This window comes from Crocodylus siamensis, chromosome 1 (assembly GCF_052110815.1).
Source record: "Crocodylus siamensis isolate JL-2025a chromosome 1, ASM5211081v1, whole genome shotgun sequence".
Classification (NCBI taxonomy): domain Eukaryota; kingdom Metazoa; phylum Chordata; order Crocodylia; family Crocodylidae; genus Crocodylus; species Crocodylus siamensis.
The window spans coordinates 138,141,026-138,167,963 of record NC_143395.1 but is presented as its reverse complement, the minus strand read 5'-3'; the positions used below and the strand labels follow the sequence as shown (position 1 = coordinate 138,167,963).

Sequence of the window (26,938 nt, the reverse complement as noted above, 5' to 3'; positions counted from 1 at the left end):
CCCCCTCTATGCGGCACTGGTCAGGCCGCAGTTGGAGTACTGCGTCCAGTTCTGGGCGCCACACTTCAAGAGGGATGTCGACAGCATGGAGAGGGTCCAGAGGAGGGCCACTCGCATGATCAGGGGACAGCAGGGCAGGCCCTATGAGGAGAGGCTACGGGACCTGAACCTGTTCAGCCTCCAAAAGAGAAGGCTGAGGGGGGATCTTGTGGCCTGTTATAAACTAGTCAGGGGGGATCAGCAGGCATTGGGGGAATCACTGTTCCCCCAAGCACTGCCAGGAGTGACCAGGAATAATGGTCACAAGCTGGCAGAGGGTAGGTTTAGGTTAGATATCAGGAGGCGCTACTTCACGGTCAGGGCGGCTAGGGTCTGGAACCAACTTCCAAGAGAAGTGGTGCAGGCTCCTACCCTGGGGGTGTTTAAGAGGAGGTTAGATGAACATCTAGCTGGGGTCATTTGACCCCAGTATTCTTTCCTGCCATGGCAGGGGGTCGGACTAGATGATCTGCTCAGGTCCCTTCCAACCCTAGAAACTATGAAACTAAGTTTGCTCATATTATCATAGCTACTTGCCCAGATGCATAACATCTTAACATGTCAGCCACACAGCCTACAGGCATAAGATTGCCCCTAATTTCTAGTACAGTATAGTAATATTTCAGTCACTGCTGATCAAGACAAATAATCCATATTTAAATATCTCCTTATAATTATAAATACTAAGGAGACTTTGGAATCTCTAATACCCTCTTCTGCACTTTTACAATTCAATGGTCCTTTTTCTATAGTAGTGTCTCACAACACTGTAGGACTAAGTCTAACAGTCCCATATGGTCCTCCAAGGTCTGTGGTTTATGTGGCACTGTATATCTCCGTTTATATAAAAACAGTTAATATAGCAGGTGAATCCTGCAGCATCTGAAAATCAAAGGGTTAAAATCTTCTCCCAGGGAGCTGAGACCCCACATCTGTGGTCATCAGTTAAGATTTTCTGCACTCCCACCCACCATCTCCTGTTGGGTTACCAAGTCTAACTCCCAGCAGCAAAAGGCCTAGCCTGTGTAGGTATGAATCTGGCAGGGCAGTAACTGGGAGACACAATGCTAGATTCTTAGGAAAGACAAGAGAATGAGCTGCTTAAATTTTTGCTCACTAATGACATGGAGGCAAGTCCTGTTTCCTACAGTATCCCATGGATCTTAGCCCTTACTCTTGTTTGATCCCTGGCTATGATGCAGCCAAAGAAATCCTTCATTTTAGCATTTATCCCATGCTGCCAAATATCAGCCCTATTAGTCCATCACATGAATCCTCTTCATCTTTTAATAGTGCTTTAATGTTACCAATAGATATTTAGATACTCCCATCAATTATCATCCACCCTATAAAGACAAAAACTGGAACCCCTAAACACCGCTGGGTTCCCAGCACATTAGAGAAGACACTGTTAGAGGAACGGCTTGAAAATGTCATTCCGCAGAGCCACCTATGATTTTCCCACAGGCATCTCCTTCAGCTGATGCCAAAGAATATGGGGAGGTACAGGTGGCTTCTGTAAAAAGCTTCCTGAAGCATCAGCAGTAGTTTAAGTACTTCTAAGTTCTATATCCCAACACTGTCCAGAGGAAGATTTATAATATCCATGGAGCATCCAGTTTCCCATTGCAACCTCATTGTGGACTGAAGAGCTGGAAAGATGCATACACAAGAATGTTGGGCAGCTGTGGGGAAGAAAGATGTAAATAGGATGACTGGGTGTATATGTTTGTGAATCTGTGAGTATGAGCAAATGGGTTTGCACATTTTACTGGGGAAAAATCGGAGGAAGATCAGCAGTGCAACTAAGAGTGGACAAGGGGTCACAGGCCCTGTGCACTGATGAAGATGGGGAGACACCAGAATGAAGGCAAGGGGGAGTTGGAAGGGATGCAGCTATAGGCTATGACTGTACAGAGCAGGGGAAGGGCCAAGGAAGAAAGTCAGTGAGGTGCACCCCCAAACCCTACTACCACCAAATCAAGGTGGGAGGCACACCTCTCTGCCTTTAGTTCTTCACTCAGTATGGTGCTTAGCATCACTTGTCAGGGAAACAGGGAAGAGGCTTAACTTAGCTGGGGGACACCTTCCTGATGGCTTAAAAACAATATTGAAAAGGTTTACTTTTTGGAAATTGGCTTATAGGTATACTTATGCATTCGAATGGTTCAGGATGGACAGCAGGGGTTAACTGATTTCTAAAGGCCTGGTTTCATAGTTGGTAGGGTCGGAAGGGACCTGAGCAGATCAAGTCTGACCTCCTGCCATGGCAGGAAAGAATGCTGGGGTCAAACGACCCTGGCTAGGTGCCTATCTAGCCTCCTTTTGAAGACCCCCCGGGGTAGGAGCGAGCACCACTTCGCTTGGAAGTTGGTTCCAGATCCTAGCCGCCCTGACTGTGAAGTAGTGCCTCCTGATATCTAGTCTGAATCTACTCTCCATCAACTTATGGTGATTATTCCTCATTACTGGGAAGTAGTGCTCGGGGGAACAGGGACTCTCCCATAGCCTGCTGGTCTCCCTTGGCCAGGTTGTAGATGGCCACCAGGTCCCCCCTCAGCCTTCTCTTCTGAAGGCTGAACAGGTTCAGGTCCCGTAGCCTCTCCTCGTAGGGCCTGCCCTGCTGCCCCCGATCATGTGAGTGGCCCTCCTCTGGACCCTCTCCATGTTGTCCACATCCCTCCTGAAGTGCAGCGCAGTCAGTTTCACACAGCCTTTGAGGCAGATGGGATGTCTAACCCAGACGCAAGGTCAACAGATATACAGGTTTCCCTCAATTTATACAGTACATGCGTTCCTGGAGAACAGCACATACATCAAATTTGCAGAATGCAAACCCAGTTTACAATGGAACAGATAGAGATACATTCCCACAGCGGTAAGGGAAGGAGGGAGCAAGGCTGAGACCAGGGAAGGTGCGCGGCACAGCCCACTGGTAGCTCCTGGGGCTGCAGCAGGCAGCAAAGCAGCTGGAACTGTAAGAGGGTACAGGGGGCAGTGTGGGGCATGGCTCTTGCTACTACATGCTCTCCAGGAGGGCTGTGGGCTGGAGGGCTGCACTGGAATCTTCCCAGGGAGGCACAGGCCCCCAGACCTGTCCGCAGAACAACAGCAGGCCACCACTGCAGGATAGGACTGGTGGCACCACCAGGCTCTCCCTGGCACTCGGCAGGGGGCATGTACTACACTGTTCTATAACATGAAATAGGGTGGCACCAGCTCACAAGGCCAAAGAGGGGAGGCCTGAAATTCCTGTTTTGGGAGGGGTATGCATGTGATGACCTTGGAATCTGCTGCCAGAACAGAACGTGGACAGTATGACGACCACAGAGAGAACAATCAGTGATACCCATGGATGAAGAATCATCAGGAGGGAAAAAGAATACAGAAGCAGAGACCAGAGAGTAACAAAGGGTCCTCCTCTCTGAGAGGGTCCCTGAGAGGGATCCCAGAGGCCCCCATGGACAGAAGACACACCACCAGCTCATCTCATCCACCCTACTGGTGGGGGTGGGCCTCGGCATCCCACTTCCAGGTGGCTGACATGCTGATATCTGACACCTAAGAGAGCCTTCAGAGTGAAGCCTGCATCCTGGCCAGATGTATCTTGACTCTAATGAAAGCCCTAGGATTGGCAGATATATAGAATTGCTTGATTGCTTGTATTGTTTCTTTTCTGTGATCACTGTATAGTCTAGTATTGAATGGAAAGGTCATGTTTGGGTTGGGTTTCCCCCCTCCTCCCCTGGAATAAGGCATCTGGGTCCAAAATCCAGAGCCAACACTTCCCTCATAGCTGCCTTAGATCCTCTGGCTCCTTCCCCCTCACCATGCAGCCAGAGCCCACAGCTGCTGGGACCCTGGAGAGCTCTGCCTTAACCCTCTGGATCCTGGACACTGCCTAGAGCCTGTGGCTGCCTAGGGCACAAACCAGGTATACCTCTGACAAAGACAGAAGAAAAGATAAGAGAAAGATAAGGCAAGATAAGAAGAAGGTGAGTTCTGGGGCAAACTCACCTACCAGTCAGAGTTGGCATAAATGATGGAGGGCCCCCATCAGGATCCCCTGGACATACCCCACTGAGAAACTCAACATTCAGCTAGTTACACTACTGGTCTTCCCGTTTTGCTCCAGTAAAATGCACAAGCCCAATTACCCACTCTCTCAGATTCATGAACATATACACCCAGCCATCTCATCATCTCTCTCACAAACAGGAAGCCCCGTACTTAGTTTCTCCACAAAATGGTGCACCAGGAAGGTTGAAAGTTTGTAGGAACTTAAGCATCAGTCTCTGGCTAACAGATCTAATCCACTGGCTTGTAGCATGGTTAAGTATATTTTGATGCCTCAATTACAGATAAATTATTATAAATTTGTAGTAGCACAGCAACTAGGAGCCCTAGTTATGAACCAGAAGCCCATCATGCAAAGTGCTTTCAGAACCAAAGCAAATAATGGTTTCTGCTCTAACATGTTTATAAGCTAAGTATAAAACAAGAGAACAGGCTGTTTGGTATTAGCTCAAGTAATCATTCCCTTTAGGAGTCTCACCTAACTAGGTGCAAAATCCTCTTCTGCCTGGGCTAAACTGTTTGTAAGGAAGGGGTGTGAACAGGCTGTGGGAAGTACAAACTAAACAGATGGGCTGGGCAGCAGGAGCTCAGCATCATGTGCTGTCAGCAGGTACTGCTCATACAGACTGGCAACATAACTTATTGCATGCCACACCCCTTGGAATTCTGCATTTTTCTATAGCAAAAAAAACCCCAATTCAGCAAGGAGTCTGCTCAGTCATGCAGAGCTACATATTCTGTTCAGAGACTTTTTAACAACTATTTAAAAGCTTGGCCAGGCTGCCCAAGAACAGCTTGGGCATATCATGAATTAAGAAATATAACTTTACTATCATACAAGGGTAACCTGTGCCATCAGTTTTAAACACCAGATGGCAAGGTGCGTTGTCAGCTTCCAAGCACTAGGTTCACCTAAATGCCAGTAGGTTTATTTTGGTCAAACCAGCTCCCAGCAGCATAACAACCCATTCAACATCCCTGTACCAGCAAAGACTAAAGGGTGAGAGAGCACACTAGATTCTCACAAAAAGGCAGTTTCCTGACAATATCAAGGTTGCATGGGTTAGAATCAGAGAAGTCAAAGGCAGTAGAAGGGACCTCAGTAAGTCCTTTCAGTAGAGGGGACCTAGAAGGGCCATCAGTAAATTATCTAATCCAACCCCTGCTCAAGGCCGGAACCTCTCTTTCTAAACAATCTCAGACAAATGTTTTTTCTATAACTCTTCCCTACGTTTAATAAGCCTCAAAAGGGTTCTTAATATCCTTGCGACTTCCTGTTCACTTCATGTTTTATGACACCTTAAATTGAGTGTATGTGTACCACCCTTGCTATTTATGCCATGATTAACAGGTTAACATGTTGAGAGCAGCATAAATGTAACGCGTAGAGGGGGCCTATCACATACGTAATTAAATGGATTGATGGTGGAATAACATTTTTAAAGGTCTAAGTCAGTGCTGGTAGAATGTCTGTCCAGACTGCCAGTGACAAAACCAGTACCTTCCGGTTGACTGTTCTGCAGCCTACATTAAATGAATTGGTAGGCCTCATTCCAGTTGCTGGATGATAAAAGCCAATACCAGCACTAGAACTGTGCAACCTGACAGTCAAGCAGAGAAACCAATGGCTGACATTATCCATTGTCCATTGCTGGACAATGAATAATGTTGTTACCCCTCCTAAATTGGTTTATCAAATGAAGCCATTTTCTGAGACATCACAATTGATTAGTGGCTTGTTCGTACTTCATCTGTTTTGTGGATCCCTTTCATGAGCTTTAATGCATGAGTTTTTTGGCACACTTTTCATAAGCTATTTTTTTATAAGATAATCACTCCGACTGATCTCAGTATCATCTAAAAGCTTGAAACCAGGTCTTGCTTCCTTTTAAGAGTGACAGGAAATAAAAAGACAAAAGAAAATCTGCCTAGCTGATTACAAAGGCAACTCTAAATTGGCTCTAAGCTTAAGATGCAACACGGAACTTAAGATATCTGAAAAATCATATGTAACAGGACTCTCATAGTCCCATCCATCCTAAGCCAAGTTGCTCTCAACCTTATAGCAGGTAGCTTACTATGCAGTTCCCAAGAGTACTGGTCTCTCTTTTGTCCAAGGGCATCTACTTCTCCAGCAGTCTCGTATCTTACCTTATCCTGTTGGTCTGGACATCATCTTATGCTAAGCTAAACAATCTCGTTTCTTGTCACCAAACATTTACAGATTATTAAGGAGGATCTTACCTCCAAAAATAGATTGATTAAACAGCTGCATTCTCTCTTATCCTGGAAAAAAGAATGAATGCCAGGTCTTATAGTTATCAGGAAACCACTTCCAAGCAGGCCTCCTGATCAACTGTATATTCCTTTCTCAAAAAGAAGGATAAAGCTTTCCTACACCGCAGCATCTATTTCACACAAACACCTTTGTTATCAACACATCAAACCAATCCATTTCAGACCAACAAAAAAATATATATAAGAAAAAGTGAATTTTGTCCCCGCATTGTGGAGCAGCTCTACTGACAAAAGTTTCACATTTTAAAATCAAATTGGCTCTTGTGTTTAGTGCAAAATGATGACTCCTAACAGAAACTATTGTCTGCAAATAGAGTACCTTACCAATTTAAGCTACAAGGGAAACTAAAAATGCAGAACCCAGTTATCCAAGTAATAAATCAGGCCAAGAGATTACAGTTCAAACACATCTCTGCTCACGCAAAGTTCACCATAACAATTAAAGTTCTCAAAAATTTCTGTATTGTATCTCATTTCCCTGATGGCACTTCTAATACCACAGCTCTGTCTAACACCAACTTACAGCACTGTCTCAGTGCAACCAAAGGAAAGTTACCAGCCACTGAACAAACAGCCACATTTCTTTAATAATTCTATATCCCTTTTCTGAGAGACCAAGTACAAGCCCTAGGGATCACACATTGCTAGCTTTTTACAGGGAGTTGGGTGCTCAATAGGAGAAGGAGAGCACAGAGGCTTGAGGTGACTCCCAGGTAGGCAGCCTAAAGAATGTAATCCTGTAGGACATAGCCATTTTCTTGCAGAAGATCCCATGTGAAGAAACAAGGATATGGTTTGCATTTTATTGTGAAGAAATAAAACTGATGCAAGATGAAAAGAGAGCAGAGCCCCTGTGGCCAGACAAGGTTCTTTGACACACCAACAAGTGAAGCAGCATACCAGTTAACACCACCCAAACCCACTTAACCTTTTGAGATGTGACAGCACTCAAGAATTGAAACTAAAAGAGCTCAAGCTTATGCAGGATAACAGGTCTCCAAAATACCTACCATTCATGCTTACTGAGCTAGGACAGACTTCATCATGGCAAATGGTAGCAATTTTCTTTGTGCCAGTCGGAAAGCAGAGTTTCCAGGAGTCTATCGTATTCTGATAAGTCACCTGCCTTCGACTCCCAAGAGAACCTCGCTCTACAGGGTAAGTTACCATTCTTTGCCAATTCCAAGCATCAAGGTCACTTGTACACAGCCCTGCATAGATAAAATGCAGTTACATATGCACAAAGGGTTTAAAAATTACTTTTCAAATAGCTATGCACAAGCAACCCATCAATGAAGCTCCACAGCAGGCCAGACCCTCAGCTTGCTCTCACCACCGTGGGCTACCAAAAGTAACAAAATAATTCTTGGAGCTCTCAGGAACTAGTAGGGGAAACACAAACAGGTTTTTAAATGTTCAGATGTGCAACTCACACCACACACAAAGGGCCACAGGCTGCTCCCCTTGCAAGCCCAACACCAGAGACACAAAAATATGCTGCTTTTCTGTATTCAGCAGCATGTTTAACCTTGGAGCTGTCAAGCTCCATCATGAATAATGAGCCATGACAACACTCCAAGTGATCCTTGGAGAACAGGCCAATTTCTCTTATACGCTATGTAAGGCAAAATGCTGTTATCATATTCCCAGGGTGTTATACCTGCTTAGAAAATACACAGAAATGTGGCCATCAAGAGGAGACTGTAAGTAAATACAAAATCAAATGAACCACTTGAATTTTCTTGCTCCTCTGTTTAATTTTAAATGCAAAACGTTAGATGTCATGGTTTTACACTTTTTATTACTCATTCTAGAATGTGTGGTGAAATATAATTATCTCACCCAAATACCTCAGTGAGGAACAGCATACAATGAAATGGGTTCATAGAAGGCTTTGGCACTGCTTGGCCAATACACAGCATGGAGCAACAGCATAAGGATGCAGCTGGGCACACAGGCCGTGGCAACTTCTGGTTGCCTTGAAATTGCAATTACAGGGCTGCCAGTGGCAGCCACTTTTTTTTGTACCCCTTCCTTCCGCACAAGTCAGTACCAGGGTGCCTGCCCTAGCTATGCTACTGGCACTGAGTCTGCTCATTATTTATATGATCAGGAGCCGTTTAGAGACCAGAAGCCTAGTGGGCTGGGAATTGTAAAAAGGTACAAAACTATAACAAAATTTAAAAAAAGACAGTCCATGCCTCACAATCTAAGGGTACATACAAGCGTTACATTTAGATCAACCAAGGTTAGATCAACATAAATGTCCCGGCGTGCAAGCATTCACGAGGTTTAGATTGCCCTAAAAATGGCACACCCAATCTAAAGTTATTTCACCTCACCTCTCAGGTGAACAAATGTTAGATTGATAAAGGGTTAATCCAGCCTAATGAGATTAAACCTGACCTAGTGAACACCTGCACACGCTCACAGCACAGCTCCCAGGCTGGGAAAGCCCAGTCACTCATCCAGCCCCAAGGCTGTACTGTTTTCTCCAGCCCTGCTGCAACCCTGACCAGCCTATTTTTAGCCCCCGCCCGCCAACTACCCCTCCTGAACCGGGCAATACCACCCCCCAAACCAGGCAGGCCCCCCAGACCCGCCAGCCCCCCTCCCCCACCAAGTTATTTCCCTCCTGCAAATGCCTGCACACACTAAGCCACCTTAGTTTAAACTAAGCCACCTAAACCTAAGCTGGATCTTGTGAACACTTGCTCCCCCAGCAAGAATGCAAGCAGACATCTCCCTTCATTCAACCATAAAAACTGTTTACGGAGGCACAGGCTGAGAATAAACAGACCTCTTACACCACTGCCATGCTCCAAGTGCCCAAAAACACTACCACAACCAAAGGTAGTCACAGTGGGAAGACATCTCATAGCACACCCTAGGAATTCCCCAGCAAGGCATTCTTGCACCGTGCATATCAGACCACTATACGCTGCCTGCAAGCCAAGGAAGCTGCATGAGGGTTCCCCGCCCCCCTTAACGTCCTGCGCTGTGAGAATCCTCTTGGAGGGAATTTCTGTGGATTGTGTACCTCATTGCCATGCCCTGACTCAGGACATGTGTCTACAGACTGCTATGCCTTGACTCAGGGAGTCCATCTGCAAGTGCAGGTTCCCTAGCTTGCAGGTTCCACAGCTTTCAGACACGTCCCAGGTTGGGGCATGGCACCTGGGGTTCTTGTTCTGCAGGATCAGACCTCAGAAGCCACAGTAGTCTAACCACATGGGACAATGGCCCCAGGCTACTACTGTAGATGCCAGCAAAGCAGATCAGCTGTGCCAGGATGTGTCCCAGCACAGCTGATCCCACTCCAAAGACAAGATCTGTTTGTACCGTAAGTGTAATGTAACAAATCGGAGGAAGTAGAAGGAGATAAGTGCAGTTCCAGCAGACTAGCCATGGTAAAGTTTATGTTGTAAGCACCATGGCAAAGGAGATTGTTAAGGACTGAATGGAAAGGACAACAAAGAAATGGCTTTGCTGGGTGGGAGGAAATAAAAGATGTTAACATCAACATTTTTCAAATGTGTTGAAGTTGCAACTCAGCATCATCCCTTAGAATCAGCCTGAATTTCAGAACCTGTCATTTAATGCCTTGGCTATTTAGAGGAGGACTATTAATTTGTTAATATCCATACCTTTAACCCTCTTGACACACAGTAGATGGAATAAAAGAGTATTTTTTCTCCTCTCTGCAAAACCATTAACAATATGTTTATATAATACTCTTTTTCCATGGTAATAGAACAAGCTAAAATACAACTGAGAATATAATACATTAACTTCACCTCCCAGCAGAACAGATCTCATTCTATTTACATTTAATTTCCAGAATTTTGAAATTAAAAAACCCACTATAGCAATTACAAAGAACAGGATCATAGAAAAGAGGATCAATGTCTGCAATAAGATTTTGCAATTATGGGGTCCTTCAAGCTCATCTTATCATTGGTTTTCTGTACAATTCAATTAACATGTGCCTGTTCACTCCAGTGACTGTTCTGCCCATTTTTTAAATAAAAAATGGCCTTTAATCTCTTCCAAGTACAACCAATGTTTTGTATGTTTTAGTATAAAAACCCCCCCTGTGTTTTATTTACAAAGAAACTGAAAGACTCAAGAACAGAAACCCACATTAAAATTGTACTGTTGGGGAATTCCTACCCATTGAATCTAATTCAAAAAAGAATGTCTTCCTCCAAACTACAGAGGAATTTGAAAAGATCAGGGACTGGCAATCTATTACTTTGGTACTTATCATGTACTGCAGCTAAAGAGAAGTGACTAATCTTAAAACCACTGCTAGAATTTGCTCCCTTGCAAACTATGCTATTTTTGGCAATAAGCAAATTTCCTATTTCCGGATATGAACAGATCACCTCGTACCCATCATTCAGACTCCCAATGGCACTGCCCACAGCTGGCATGCATGCAGTACATTACTCCTTTGAAGCATCCTCAAACTAGATGGACCAGTAGTCTGTGGCAAACAACTACACTTCTATATGCCAGAGGGTTTCAACCTTTTTGGATCAGTGTGCCCCCAGCAGCCGGATGAGGAATGGGGCTGGGAGCGGGGAGCGCGCAGCTGGCCTCAGAGCAGGGGTTAGGGGCAGAACGTGGATGGACACAGAGCGGGGGGGGTCATGCAGCTGGATACGGAGCAGGGCGGGGGCTGGGGCATGCGGGCGGCCAACCAGATGCAAAACGACAGCAGCTGCCATGTGTGAGCTTCCCCCATCCCCACATGTGGCCGGGTGGGTGGCGCCTGTGCAGGATGGTGTACGGAGACACTCCATCCCTGCCTGCCCACGCATACCCCCTAGGGCCTTTTCAAGTACCCCTGGTTGACAACCCCTGCTATATACTATAACTTGAACAGCAGCTCTCCTTTTGAATGGAGAAGTCACTATGTATTTTTTGTTTCCATTAATGCCTACTATATTTTCAAATCACTGTTTCAGTTTGTTTTTCCCCATTCATACTTAAACATTTCATTTTTGGTAAGAGACATTCAGCATCTCCATTCCTTGCTAGAGGCATGGAAAGGGGGAGGAAAAAATCACTTCACAAAAGAGAGTCATTACAGATTTACGAAGTTTTACATGGAAATTGGTGCTAGACAATCCATTGGCTTTTTGAAAAATTTTAAAACTTCACTTCTCAGTAGGATGCAGTCTTGCTAGAAGCAAAAAGAAATGGACAACAGCACACAAAGAAGGAGGAAGATCACAGTTCTAATTCTTCCTGCTGCACTGTACATTGTCTACCAGTCTTTCCCCTGAGATGAGTAGTGTGCATTTCACAAAGAAAAAACTTGAGAAGTCAGCTCAGATGTCAGGAAAATAATGAAAAGTAGTCAGAAAAAGTTGGCTAAGGATTTCATTGGAGACAAACATAGAGCTTCAAGACAAAAAAATAGGTAAAGCTCTCAAAAATAAAAAGAAGCTAGAATTAAGTTCACATGAGTATGCATTTTTAAATACTCAGATTTAAAAATAACTCACCCTGTACATGACTTCAGAAGCAAAGTTCCAATTTTAAAAGTGTTCTAGGCACATAAATCTTAAAAACTTTAAATAAGACTAAGGTTTTCTTCCAGTGCCTAGGTCACTTTTGAAAATGGGGTCCAGGTACTGAAAATTTGACCCTATCTCTATGTACATATTATTCTATCTTTAGTTGCATACTAAGTCTCTGCCCCCCAAAGCCACTCCTTCATTAAGTGCAGAAGATGGATAGCAAATGACACAGGTTTCAGAACCTCTTCCTAAGTTGTTGGAGGAGCAAGGAAGTATAATAAATGAACAGCTATGCAACAAGAAAAAACGGTACTGTTCCCACTAGTGAGAACTAGGTACTCTCTGCTGCACACTTCCTACATGATGTTAGACAAGTCATTTGGATAAGAATTTTCAGTTGGTCGCTAATTCGGTTCTCATATTTCACTTCTTAGTTCTCAGTTAGGTACCAAATCTAATGCAACTATTTCATGGCTTTCAGAAGGGCATTCACAGTACACAGTTTGGAGGGTATACAGTAAATACGGCATGATGCTGCACACTAAATGATGAAAATGAAAAGACACATTGAACAGCTGTCTCTTTTACTGAACACTCTATATCCTATGTCCTGAACAAGGTACAGATTTTTGTCCAAAAAAATATGTGAGCATGTCATCAAGTATCATGTCATAATGCATATGCATCATGGGGCAGAATTAAAGATGCATGGGAAACCTCATGACAATTTCTGTCACCTTACAAAATTGACTTTGCAACTTTATTATTTTAACAGAAATCAGGAAAAGAATTTCATAATGTGAAACCAAAATGATCCTCCAACACTTGTATAATCAGCAGAGCTTGAACCTAGGACCTTCAGATTTACAGCACAGGTCTAATACTTCACCTAGAGGCCTGCAAAGGACTATTAATTAATCCCACTTCCATTCTGACTGCAAAAGCCTTCCCTGCTTCCATCCACTCACGTTTTTTCCTGACTTTGAACCATGCAGAGTAATTGCATGCACATAGATAGCCATAAGTATGTGTGTGCTTGTAATTCAGAGGGGGCAAGGACTTAACTGTACCTCAACAGCCTTCACAATTACCCCACAATCAGTCAAAGCAACATAGACTGTTTCATTCTAAGGCCAAGCTGCCCTGGTTTACAATCTCACTTACTGAGAGGTACATCATAGAAAACGGGGGGTGGAAGGAACCTCAGGAGGTCATCTAATCCACCCTCCTGGTCAAAGCAGGACCATCCCCAAATAGATCATCCCAGCCAAGCCTTTGACTAGCCAGGTCTAAAACACCCTCCAAGAATGGAGGGTCCACAGCCTCTCTGGGTAACCTGTTCCAGTGTTTTACTATCCTCCTGGTGAGAAAATTCTTCCTAATATCTAACCTAAACTTCCCTTGCTGCAACTTGAGACCATTGCTCCTTGTTCTGTCATCTACCACCACTGAGAACAGTCTTGCTCTAACCCTAACCTCTTTTGAATCCCACTTCAGGTAGCTGAAGACTGCTATTAAATCTCCCCTCGGTCTTCTCTTCTCCAGACTAAATAAACCAAGTTCCCTCAGCCTCTCCTCATAAGTCATGTGCCCTGGGCCCCTAACCATTTCTGCTGCCCACCACTGGACTCTCTCCAATTTCTCTGTATCCTTTTTATAGTGGGGGGCCCAAAACTGGACTCAGTACTTCAGATGTGGGCTCACCGGTGTCAAACAGAGGGGACTGGTGAGGAAATGCAGGCCCAGGACCTGCAGATTAGCTGTTTCACAACAAGTCTCTGCCCTTATTTACCTGCTCTCGCCCTCAGTTCAGAAACAAAGTTGACTCAACAGGAAGGAAAGATCTCAGAGGAACTGCCTGTTTAACAGAAGTATGTTATTCAAGTCTGTTCCCATACATAGGACATTTTATCCTAACCCAGTCCTACATGTAAACACAATTTAGTTTTCCTACTCCCGCTTGCATATCAGTGGATTCCAGCAGGTCCCAGCAGTATCTCAGTCTTGTTGCAAAGCCCCAACTTGAGTTAAATTAATAAGGTGGAACATCAGAGTGGAAGCTGCCTAAACCTAAACCAGTTGCAGAGTGTACAGGTGTTCGCTGCTGCCAGGAGTGGTTCAGGCAGCCCAAGGAAAGTAACTACAAAGTGGAAGAGGGCTGGGAGGATCAGAGGGATTTGTGGGTCCAGGTGGGGGAATGCACTGGCAAAGCTGGGGAAGGCCGGTGAGGGAGCCAAAAACAACCCAGTCAGAGTTGGAGAGGTCAGAACAGCACAGCGTGGAGGCTGGAGCAAGTGACTGGGCTTTCCCAGACCCAGGGCTGTGCTGTGAACATGGGCAGGCATTCGCTAAGTCAGGGTAACCTTTTGTAGACTGGGTTAACCTTTTATCGATCTAAAGTTAGCTCACTTCCTGAGGCAGATGCACCATATTTTGGGTAATTTACACCCTGTGAATACATGCATGGCCAGGCATTTAGATCAACCTAACTTTGGTTAGGTTGAAATAAATATAACATTTGCACGTACCCTTAGTAGACTTGTTTCCTATATGAACCAGCCACTAGAGGGAGGCACACACTTCCAAGAGGGTTACAAAATTATATGTTCAGTAGCACCAGAATATTGGGAGCTGAGCATAATCTGGTCATTAGAGCAGAGGTATAACAAGCAGGGTTTGCACTATGGGCAAACCCTGCAGAAGAGTGGGACTGTGGAGACAGGGGTGGAGAGGTACCACTGGGTGTCAGGGAGCAAGGGTTCCAAGATCAAGGGAACAGTATGGGGCTGGGAGTCTTACCTTATGTCGAAGACTCAAAAACAGTCCCCAGATGCTGCTGCCACAGCTGCAGCACAGTCTGCCCGCCTCAGCTGTTGCTCCTACAGCAGCAACACAATATGTGGATACCCTTGCTGCTCCTGCTGCAAGGGTAACACTGTGAGGCTGTCACCCCTAGTAAGTTGGTGCCTGGGGCTAGAATGCAGTTGGGCACTGGCCTGGCCATGCCGCTGGCAGAGTTGGGGGCTGACAGGCATGTGTCCTGCATTCCAATGTGGAAAAGATGGTCCCTTTACCCACCCTAAAACACAGGTTACAGACAACAGTCAACTACACAGATTGCACAGTATTACTAAACTCTGACATACTATCAAGACCTAGGTTCTCTTTGCAACTCTGCTAGAAGGATCTTGCAACATCATCTGAGGTACCTTTTTCGGTAAAAAATATGGGGAATTATACTTCTCTGCCTTGGACAGAGTCAGAATGGAGGTCCCACTCAATAGCAAAGTAGGAAGTTCAGGATTTCAATTCAGGGTTGACTGATTCCTAATCCAGTGCACATTTCCCTAAACAGAACCTTTTGCTAGGGAAGGAAAAGCAAGTTGGAACACTGTCAGCAAGGCCTGAGCATACACAATGCAGAAGCACTACGAAAAGTCAAGGCAAAAGGGCTGAACAACCTGTACTGAGCTTGTACAAAAGATATTTTTCTGTTGCTTATAAATTGGGCCAGCTCTGGACAAAATTTTATATGGACATAAGCTTACACCCCTCATGCATCCAGTTGCCATGTGGAACTGACAAAGTCAGTCCCCAATCTCATAGTTTCATAGTTTGTAGGGTCGGAAGGGACCTTCTCAAAAAGAGCTGAAGAGACTTTACTTAAAACTTCCCAAACTTTTTAAAACACACAGTGGACTTCTTATGGAAAGTTTCCACCAACAATGCCACTTTGTCGAAGTATAAGTATCTGAAAGTAGACATTTATAATGGAAGCATTAAACAGCCTTAAATATATGCATCAATAGATGATCCAGTTATAATACGTAACACCCACACACACTTGTGCTGTATATGGCAGTGTGCTCCGTCAGTTGCAGAGAGAGAGAGAGAGAGAGAGAGAGTGTTTTCTGTATTTCCCTTTTTTCGGCTATGTGGGCAAGATGGCTCCTGTTGTTCGGGCCATGTGCTCTGCACAGAGAAACCTGGGGTCTTGTATTTGGGTAAGATATATAAAATCTTATGGCCTAAGTAGCCAGGGGAAGCAGAAGCTTCTGCAGGTAGATTGGTTAAGAGAGAAACTGAAGCATGGCACTCCCTGACTGGACAAGGCTAAAACGATGTCATGCTAAGGGATATAAGGTCAGCTAGGCTGGTCTGGAGGGGAGAGAAGTTGCTATGACCTGCTGAAGAGAAAAGTCCCCTCCAAGGGGAGAAGGAATCTGCAGCTAGAGAAAGGGAAACTCAAGGAGAGGAGAGAGAGAAAGAAGAAAGTAACCCAGGGTCTGGGAACTCCTCTCTCCTCCTTTTCTGAGGTTTTAAGAGATTAATACCAGGGAGGAAGGTATTGATTCCTTGGGTTGGCTGGCCAGGAATTAGGGCTGGCAGTTTTTAAACAGGGTTGAAACCTGGAAGTTTCTAATTCTGCTAGATTGGAAAAGGTTGAAGCTCTCCCTGCTTGGGGCCAGGGTTGAGGTTTGTAGCCTTCTGGTCCCAGTGGAGCTATGTGACCCAGACTGCCTGCAGCCCAGGCCCAGAGGGTAGGCCTGGCTTTCCCCACTTTGTTTCTTTTAGCAGTCCTTGACTCCAGCCAAGCTGTGTGGTTGGAGCCAGCCATAGCCAGTAATCAACCTGGCTCCCTTTTGAATTTGTCCTGCAGTTTCTGTTTCAGCAGGCCATGCAGCCCAGCCCAGAAGTTTTAGGGTGCACGTATGCTGGCTGGAGCCACAATCACTCCCTTCACACAGCTTCTCCAGGAGAGCAAAGATCAGCACTCAACCATTTCTCCAGAAGTAGCGAGGGATCCCTTGCACCACAACCAAACCACCAATGTGTGGTGAACCACATGCTCCGGTATGGACCCTGAAACTGAGTCTTTGCGGAGACACAAATCCCAGACTGGCCAAAGTCTCTCTAAAGGGGTTCAATCCATGAACTGTAGTTGTAGAGATAATATTTATACTGTGTTTAAGGATTTGTTCTTTCATTTGTTTTTTTGTTTGTGATTTGGTAATAGATTTGTATTTGTTGGTTTATATTGCTTACAGGAATGGAGATTTGTTTGTGTGTAACACCCCAGTCAAATTTGGTGTTCCCACATTTCTGGTTGGGGGCTCGAGCCACTGGTATAACTCATTGGGTACCTTGAAATGTGAACCCAGCCCTTCACACTCCTGACCTGTGCCTGGCACCTGTACACATCTATATGCATATAGCATATAACAATGTTAATATACTTTTAGGATGAAAAGTATCACTTAAATGTGGGATATTCTCCTGCAGTTGTATTTTCCTGGAGACAATACATACATAATGCAAGGTTACATCCTTTTACTCAGATGAGTTAATTTGTTTCAACTTCAGTTAGCCCCACAAGATATCATACCATACACCTGTAAAAGCTGTTATTGCAACTTGTGATAGGTGCTTCTAGCATTGCCATCCTCACCATTATTTCTGGTCTCTGCTATACTGCAGTGACTAATTGTGGTAAACAAGAAATTATGCTTCAGCAGCAGTAAGTACCTCCTTGCTCCGTGTAAGTCTTTCATTTGCTTCTGAATTTTTAAGTCATAATATTCAAATGCAGCTGATCCAGTTAGTGAATATCTGCATGCCGAACTTCTCACTTGAGGATGCCTCAATACAATAAACTGTTGCCTGTGCTACCTATTGCTGACATGCTTCTTTCTTTAATTTCTTCATCCTGCTGTACTACAGAGTAAACAATACTGCTAAATACTCCCTGAACTCCTCACTATTATTCATTGCTTCATTAGCATTGTAGCAACTATTAAACAACATTTTTTAAATGAAAGCCAACAGATGAAACTATATGGAAAATATGAAGAAAAAGTCTCACCTTTATCATAATCATCTTCCTCTACTGCTTTTTCTTGTAGCCTCTGAAGCCTTAACATTAAGGCTTTTATCTGTGGCAAAACAAAACGAAAGGATATATATTATTATTGTAATTTCTATGAGGTATCAAGACAATCACTATAATCAGCAGTACAACATGTCCAGCTGAGCTAAATCCACCACTCATCGATGGGGGAGACATATTCTGAAGCCAGTCTATAGCCACCTGTGCTGAAGAGGGCTTTAGTCCAGATGTGTGTAGCAAGATTTAAGATATATGGAAAACCTTTGTCTTATATATTGAAAGGAACCAAAGTGACATACTCATGAAAAGCCTCCATACCCTATTTATTACTTCAAATGCTCAACTATAAGTTACAATCATAATCCATCCCCGATTTTTGTTTATGCTCTCTGTAAGTTTGAATGCACAAATTTCTAGCAATGTAATTTTTGGTACACACATCTGCACACAGCAAATCCAAGAATTTACCCTGCAAACCCCATTTGCACCCACAAATGAATGCAAAAAAGTACCAATATACTATATGAATAAACAAGGGACAGTGGGGAAAAATAATGTCTTCTTATTTGAGCTTGGAGTCAACTTCCTTTGAAAGGTGGCCTTCCCAGCTTAGACTGGTCCATTACATTCAGTTCTAAATTTTCAACAATTCTTTCCTGTGGCAAATATTTCCAAAAGCCTCCCCCGCCCCTTTGCAATCAACAGGGAATGTGCGTTGGAAGGAAACACAAATATGTACCTAAAACTTCACCTGGAAGTTTCTGCTCTAGATCCTTTTCTATCCCCATTCCTGCTTCACTTACTGCTACAGATTTAACCAGCTGCTTCTGCACTCAGAGGGTTTCATGGCAAAAGTATACTGACATCATTTTTCTAGTACAGACCTGGCCAAAGAAACAGTACATAACCCCACACCCTGAAATTTAAGAATTCTTATATAAAGTACCATTTTTGCCTGATGCCAAGAAGAGGTCTCCCCTCCCTCACAGCATCACATGGAGGGAAGCCCCTTGCCTTGCAATTGAGTATGAGGTTGGGGGGGGAGGGTACCTCTCCTCCCCAACATCATAGTTTCTGCCCCCCCAGCCTCAGGCCCTACCTCTTTCCCTTGTCTCACCTCCTGCAGCCTCTGCCCCACACCTCCCACCATGCCTGCTGTCACTTAACAGGTGCTCTGTCCAGGCTGTAGCAGCAGCAACAGAATAAGATTTCTCAAATAAAACTATGCCCCAAGTGGAAGTCCTTAACTACTAGGGTAACACATACATAGAAATGGGGTAGCTAATGAGAAACGTTAGAAAGCCACATTCAAATAAAAACTCACATGGGCTACCAGATTCTGGCTAGCATGCAACCTAAATATGGTAGATGAAAGTAGATCAGTGAACAGACCATTACAAGGATCAAGCCAGAAACAGATCAATGCACATACTAAAGTTTTGCCTTTTTGTTAAGTAGTCATCATCTGACACCATCCAAAATAAAGAACAGAAAACAGGTCCCACAGGCCTCCTCCACCAAGAATTCCTCCATTGACAGAGAACCCACCTGGGCCAACTTGACTTTTTCCTTTTTAAGGCTGGGGAAGAATGCATGTTGTTGGAGAAGCGGGCTCTCTGAAGAGTTGCCACTGCCTAACTCAGCATGTGAAAAAGATATGACACCACAAACAGAAGACTGCAGTACTGAGGGTTTGGACTTGGATTTGGGTTCAGGGGCTAGGGGTTGGGTTTGTTTGAGGAGTGGGGGGTTATTTTGGGGGCCTTTTTTATGGAGGGGTATTTAATATAGTTGTTTCCATTGTACCTGCTAGTATTGTACATTACTAATCAATATCTGGGAAGTAAAACCGTGTCATTTTCCAAGTCTTTGATAGGATGAAGTCTATAACATATGGTGTCTCACAGCTGACCTACCAATATTACTGCTGCACAGCATCTTAAATCTGAAGAAATTAGAAAGGAATTATCAAAAACACTGTGCATTTCAACTGATGAAATCTTCATCTGTACAAGAAGAATTATTTTCAAAAAGGAAAAATTTACTGTTAGCATTTTTAGTAATGTCAGATTTTGTTCCCTTAACAGTAACTTCTTCTACAGTTTTTTTTTTCCAAAACAGACTCATTAACATTAAGATTCTAAGGCTCAACAAGTAAAATCATTAAAATAAAGGTTCAAAGAAAGCTGCATTTGGGATAAAAATAATTATTTCTTTACTAAATGAACAGAGTAACTTTAAACATGCATCTAGAGCAGTGGTGCTCAGCCTTTAGCCCCCATAGCCTAAAGGCAGCTGCAGCCAGATAAGTGGGGTGAGGCTGATCTGCAGGACAGATTGAGCCCAGCAAGCCAGGATCAGGCCCTCAGGCCTGACATTGCCTCCTGCTGCCCCCATGCACTGAGATTGGTCCCTGGGAGCCTAGCACCACCCATGCGTGCCAGGATTGGGCCCAAGAGCCTAGCAGCACCCCATTGGATCCTGGGGGCCTGAAACTGCCCTCTCCCACTCAAGTGTGCCAGAATTGGGTCTCAGGGACCCAGCACCAGCCCCTCCCAGCCCCCTGAATTCAAGGATTGGCCCTGCTGGCACATAATCCAGCACACAGGGCCCTGGGATCTCCACTGGTCCAGAAATTTGGCAGTGGGGGAGTGGTGCCACGACCTTCCTGCTGCCAAATTTCTGGAGCCATGGAAAGCCCCATGTACCAGATTTGGAACACCTCTGATCTACAGCACAAGACAAGCAAATGTTGCCATTAAGAGGGCCTATTGAAAGGAAAGCAGACCATTTTAAATGTTGATTATGCTTGCAATTAATTTCTATTAACATAGCACTAATGTATATTAACATAGCACTTGCTTCCCAAAATACTGAAGCTTATGGCCACACTATTCTTTCAGGACTGAAAGAAGGTAATTTCCCCTAGTGAACACATATGATAACATCTGCATAAATAGTATTAGCAAAAAGCTGGTTCCTCCCTGTCCTCAGCTGCACAAGCATCCCCCTGCCAGAAACAACTAGTCAGACTATGTCTTTTCCAATGTACTAAATTGAGCTGACTGTGCCATTTCACCTCCAAGTCCTTCTCCAGAATACCCCTCCAGAGTCCTCGACAGGGAAGATCGGCAACAAGGTTTGTGTAGATCTAGAAAGGCTTCAAAATCGGGACAACAGTTACCCCAGTGTTGGACTCTAGACCCGTGCTTGGCCTGACCCAGCTGGGTTCAGAGGCAAATGGACAGTCAGGCACTAAGACACAGCCAATAACACCACCGTTTCTCCCAGAGGCAACATGGGGAAAGCTCCCAACACCAAAGCCCCCCAGCACCCAAGGCTGCAAAAGAATCAAGTCCGCTGGCCAGATTTGGCTGGCAAGCCCTTGCTCTGAACTACTGCTGTTCATTTACACAGCCCAAACCAGAATCTGGCCTTACATTACAGATGAGCAAAAAACAATTTTCCAATCTTGCAAAGCTGTGAAGGATTTCAAAACATTTCCCATTCTGTTCTGCGAGAAAAACTGAGGCCTTCTGAGGTTTCTCCATGGACAGGACTCTCTAATCAACTGTATTGAGCACCCCTCTCAAAATGGAGTACATGGAAATTCAGGTCCCTGGTCCTGAATAATCATTTGAACCTGAGTCTCTCACATCCATGGCAAGTGCCTAATTACTAGACTACTGGCTATTCTGGACTGGGTCCATTTCATGTTGACCAAAACTTCCATCTAGGACTGAGAAATCCCCTCTCAAAAGAAAGTTTGTCAGCAGTTCCTGAGAAAAGTGGCATTTTTGACATATTACTGCAGTTGAGTGAGAGCAAATTTCACAGGAACATTTCCAGTCAGCTCTACCTTCCCCCAAACCTCCACACATACATATGTATAGACAAGTCAATCAATCACTAATATACAGCCACCTCTGGAGGGAGGTAGCAGCTGTTTAATTCAGAAATCAAGTTGGTGCAGAATCTGTTAGAAAAGGAAATGAAGATCACTGAAAACTACTGAAACTGTAATAGTGGCCATTACAACAGTGGGTAAAAAAAAAAGCCAGCTGTATTTTTAACAGAAAATTAAGGAAACAAACATACTGTCATGGTTCCTCCTCTTTTAACCATGCACCACGTTGCTGCAAATCTCTAGATAGAAATGCCCCAGCAGTCAGTCATTTCCTGTCTCCAGCAGCTGTCCAAAGATTGATTGGTCTAAAAATTCTTTCTACCAAATGAACATGAACAGGGAGCATGATTACCAACCTTTAATGTACTACGGTTGCCAAGTAAGCAGTCCAGGAGTACAGGCTCATATTTCCTCATCAGGGTGTCCCAGTTGTGATCACTAATAGTAAAGCTACTTTCATAGCCTGAGGTAATAGAAGAACCAGCAGATGCTGCATCTGAAGTATCTGTGGAGCATGAAAATGTTGCATCTGTATCTGAAAGAGATACAGTCTCACAATCCTGCAGTTTATCATTCCAAATGGTCTCTCTTGCATACTTATAATCCTCACTATGCCTACACAGGCAAGATGAAGCCCCCAGGTCCTTATGAGAACTTCTTCCTCCTTCTCCGAGTTCACCCAAATTCACTTTGTCCATTTTTCCTGTTACATTTGTTTGTAGAACACATTCAGCTCCCCTGCCATCTGACTGGCTTTCGGTGGTATTTCTTTCATAACCTGAGTTCAGAGAGAGCTGTATGAAGCTAAAACTTGAATTAAAGCTATCTTGAGAAACTGGAGAGTGAGAAAGAACTTCTTTGTTTTCATGTTCGCAGTGATTGTTCACTTCCTTCTCTTTGACAGTGCACATTTTTTGCAGGTCCTCTGCTCTCCCACTATGGCTTGTCTGCCATGCAGTTGTTAGTAAGTCAGTCTGCCATGTAGCTGAAGTGCGTACAGGTGAGAAGTCTCCTTTGCATATGGCAGCTCCAGGGCAAACCTGCATAATTACGTTTTCTGAGTGCCGACTCCTGTGATCTGATAGATTTCTGCAGCTCCCTGGTGTATTTCCAGCAGTGGTTGATGACATTACCACACTGGTGGTAACTACGGTGCTGTTTACAGATGAATTACAATGTGAGAATTCAAAGTCATTTTTGCCTTGTCTGTGCAGAGAGCAATTCTTGAAGTCCGCACAAGGCGTACTGCCATGTTTAAGCCCCTTTGGGTTGAATGGCTTGCAGTCAGCAGGAGGCTGAAACTCTATTTGTTGCTGAGCTTCTGGTCTCATGTATCCTGGTCTCTTTGCCAGTTTCTTTTTATGAAGAGAGCCTGCAGGCATGAGGTGACCCAGACCATCTAAGAAAATCAAGAAAATGTCATTAAAATGTTTGTATAATTTTTTAGGCTTAAAATACAGCAGCATCTGAAACCAATTACTTCAGAACATGCAGGCAGTACACTGATTTCTTTTTAAGCACAACAAAGAAACTGACAATACTGTAGATTGGATATGTGATAAAACAGCTGTAACATGGCTCTCCTCCCTTCCCCCTTCTGTATATTTTCTCTTTTCCTCATGCCCAGGATGATTTGCAAAACACAGCCATGTTTTAAAGGTACCAACTTTTTTTTTAAGTATGTATACAAGTTAATTCATTTAGTTTTCACAATTATTCTGACTTTGGCAGGATAAATCACATCTTTTTTCCAGTTCTTAGGATCCAACAAAGTTATCCTGATCACTGCAATAAAATAAAACAGGCCCCACACATGCTCTTTGATTTTCACACAAGCATGAATGAACAGGCACCCTCAAAACACTCATTTACACATGTTTGGTGCAGCACTGAACTCACATTTACCAAAAACAGCAAATTATAATATGTAAAATGATCCTTGCATAGCAATTTTGCATAAATCTTTCGCTCTCACTCAGTTTCTCGCATTCACATGCATATTTTACTAACACAGCCTACAGTTCTTTTTTCTTTTAAATCGTGGCCCAAAAAATTCAAACATGTATTAGATATACAAAATGTGTCAATGCAATTCTACATAAGAAAAATCCTAAATTCTAATTTTACTTATAGTTAAAAGCATTGTATGCATAAAAATATCAAATCAAGTAAGTCCCATCATAATAATCAAGCAACAAAAGCTAGTTCTGAGGCAGATGGTCCCCTACACAATGTTCGATTGCCATTTTATGTAATTAAGATTATTATTGCAAGACTATATCACTAAGAAAAGGTCCCTATAATTCAGCAGCATATTGAGCTTTGCATTTTGAACTGAGCCCTCAGAACAGGGAAAAATTAAAAACAGTCTGTTTTCATATCAGTAGTTTATGTAAAAAATTGCTATAGACATACAAAACTGTTCTACTTGTGCTAAAAATGAATGAGGTACAGAATCTATTTAATAGTTTCTCTTCCATTTTCCTTCTAACTTTAAAAATATACAAGTAGATTTTTATTTTAAAAAGAAAAAAATCAGGTACTTCAAAAATTGCATTTGTGTTTTACTAAAACACTAACATGAAGGTATATAAATATGTCAGGAAAAGTTAAATATGTAAGTGTAACTCCCAAGACTTTCATGTAGACTGTTCCAAAAGCTTACTCTTAACTTCTCACTTCATTTTTCTTCAAATAACCTTCAACTAAACAGACACTGTGGAGGGCAGGGCTAGTATCCAGAATTACCTGGATAGACTGGAAAAGTGGTCTGCAATCAATCAGATGAGATTCAAAGCTAGTCTTTTCTTCTGGATGCCAATGCACCTTATCCTTAGGGAGGTATACTGTCTCCCAAGGCATTTTCATTAAGAAGGTAAGGACATACAGACTATGAGAAAGTACTGTAAGGTAGATACCTAACATCGTGCTCAACAACTAATTAACAGGGATCCTAGAAATCCATTTGTCATGGAAAAGAGGAGAAAATTGTGGAATTTGTGTTTTTACAGAGAATCTTTAGAATCGCTGGGAAAAAAAAAACCTTACTTACTGAAAATAAAATGTTGGTTGCCCAGTGGGAGCCAGTGGTTCTCACAGCCACTGAAGCAGCCTGCCAGGGTAGAGAAGCACAAAGGGAAATAGCCAAGACGGTGGCCAACCCATCCTCCTTCCACCTCCAGTTGGTTAAAAGGGCAGAACTAAGATCCAGAATGACCTGGAGGAATGGTCTGAAAATCAACCAAATGAAATTCAACAAGGGCAAGTGCAAAGTCCTACACTTGGATTAGAATAACTGTAAGCACAAATACAAAATGGGGAACTATTCGCTAGGCTGCAGTACTGTAAAGAAGAACTCAAGGGTTACGGTGGACTATAAGCTGAATATGAGCCAACAGTGTGCCCTTATTATGAAAAAGAAAAAAAAGCCAACAGAATATTGAGTTGTATTAATGGGAGAGTCGCTTGAAAACCAAGGGAAGTGTACTTCCACTGTATTCTGCACTGGTGAGGTCTCACCTGGAATACTGTACACTTCACGAAGTCTGTGGACAGATTGGAAGAATTCCAGTGCAGAGCAACAAAAATGATTAGGAGCCTGAGAAGTGTGACTTATGAGGAAAGACTGAAAGAACAAGAATTATTTAGTCTGGAGAAGAGAGGCCTGAGGGGAATTTTGATAACAGCCATCAAATACCGGAAATGCAATTAGAGAGAGCATGGAGATGGGCTTTTCTCTCTGCTGAAGGTGACAGAAATGGGAGCAATGGCCTCAAGATGCAGCAAAAGAAATTTGGTTGAAGAGCAGGAGGAACTGTCTGACTGCAAGGGTAGTCAAGCACTGGAACAGGCTACCTAGAGAAGTTGTGGAATCTCCATCCCTGGAAGTTTTCAAGAGCAGGTTGGACAGACACTTGGCTGGGATGGTTTAGGCAGGGACAATCCTACCTTGAACAGGGGGCTGGACTCCATGACCTCATGAGGCCTCTTCCAGCCATTGGTGATGTGTAGGGAGTGCATGAGCACCGCCTGAGATTGGCAGTGCACTCCCTGCAAAAAGTGCCACCAACACTGCCGGCGGTGCCTGCGGGCAGTCACCGCTCGCCACCTGCCCCCACCCCCCACTGCCAACAGCATCTGTGGGCGGTCCCCGACCACTGCTGGCCGCCACCAATGCTGCTGGCAGCATCTGCGGGTAGTCGCTGACCGCCAGTCGGCTTTCACTGCCCCTGTCCCCTCCGCCCCCAACAGCAACACCGCCACCTGCAGGAGGTCACGGTGCCCCCACAGCCTCCTGGGGCACACAGCATTCATGCTTCCAGCTCTACTTTCCTACAATCCTATGATCTGAATTATGACATACATATTGCAATTTCAATCTCTTCTTTATAGTATTGTAATTCAGCTTCTACACAGTGCTTCAAAAATCTTGTAATTTAGAATCCCTAATTCCAATTTAGTCACTCATATCTTCTTTACCCAGTAGAAAGAACCACAGTAATGAAAAAGGTCATTCAGTTTATCACCTTACCAATGTAGAAAATAACAATATTTTCTATTTGTGTTAATCTGGTAAACACACAACCACCAATATAATCTGCTCTGGATGTAAGAAGGCAAACTGGGACTGGCAAAAACGTTCCTTAGAATTTAGGAAAGGTTTTCTACTTTACATCTGACATAGAAATTAATGCACACTAAAAATATCTGCTTTTATCAAGGTCATCTGCAATCCAGATAGGTCAGTCTTTCTAGACTTAATTTCTAGACTTTTACCCCTAGGTAAAAGAAAACCTTGAAAATTTAGTGTTGTGTCCGGGCAAACAGTACTGAGAGACTGGAAGAGATTATTCTTTGCAATAGCCTGTAACATACCTTACTATAAAAAGGTTTGGCACAAGTCTTATCTATATAAAAATGTTTCACTGGTTTACCTAAAATCAATCTTTAAAAACTAGCTAATTAAATCAGTACAAATCCCCAGAGTCGATATTTAAATCTGTTTAAACTTCTGACCCAAGCTAAATAGATATAAGCAAAGTTTAAACTGATTCAAGTGTGTCAACATTAGGGATCTGTGTCATATTTAAAAATCTGGTCTGGTTAAATCATTGTAGCTAAACAGATACAATGTTCTAATAGAAATATTGCCTTATTTTTAAGAGGAAAACCAAGCATAAGTAAAGCTCCATAGATAAA

The 26,938-nt window shown here is 43.5% G+C and overlaps 1 protein-coding gene across 4 annotated transcripts in view; it reads right to left on the bottom strand.

Annotated features, from left to right (window-relative positions):
• Positions 1-26,938, bottom strand: part of DISC1 (DISC1 scaffold protein) — a 392,283-nt gene that overhangs the window by 325,053 nt on the left and 40,292 nt on the right. For all 4 annotated transcript variants that reach the window (XM_090044055.1, XM_090044071.1, XM_090044079.1 and 1 more), the window contains exons 2-3: positions 22,096-23,138; positions 17,809-17,878 (exon numbers count right to left, since the gene is read on the bottom strand). In XM_090044055.1, the coding sequence (XP_089900181.1) occupies positions 17,809-17,878; positions 22,096-23,138 (1,113 nt within the window). The remainder of the gene's footprint in view (positions 1-17,808; positions 17,879-22,095; positions 23,139-26,938) is intronic.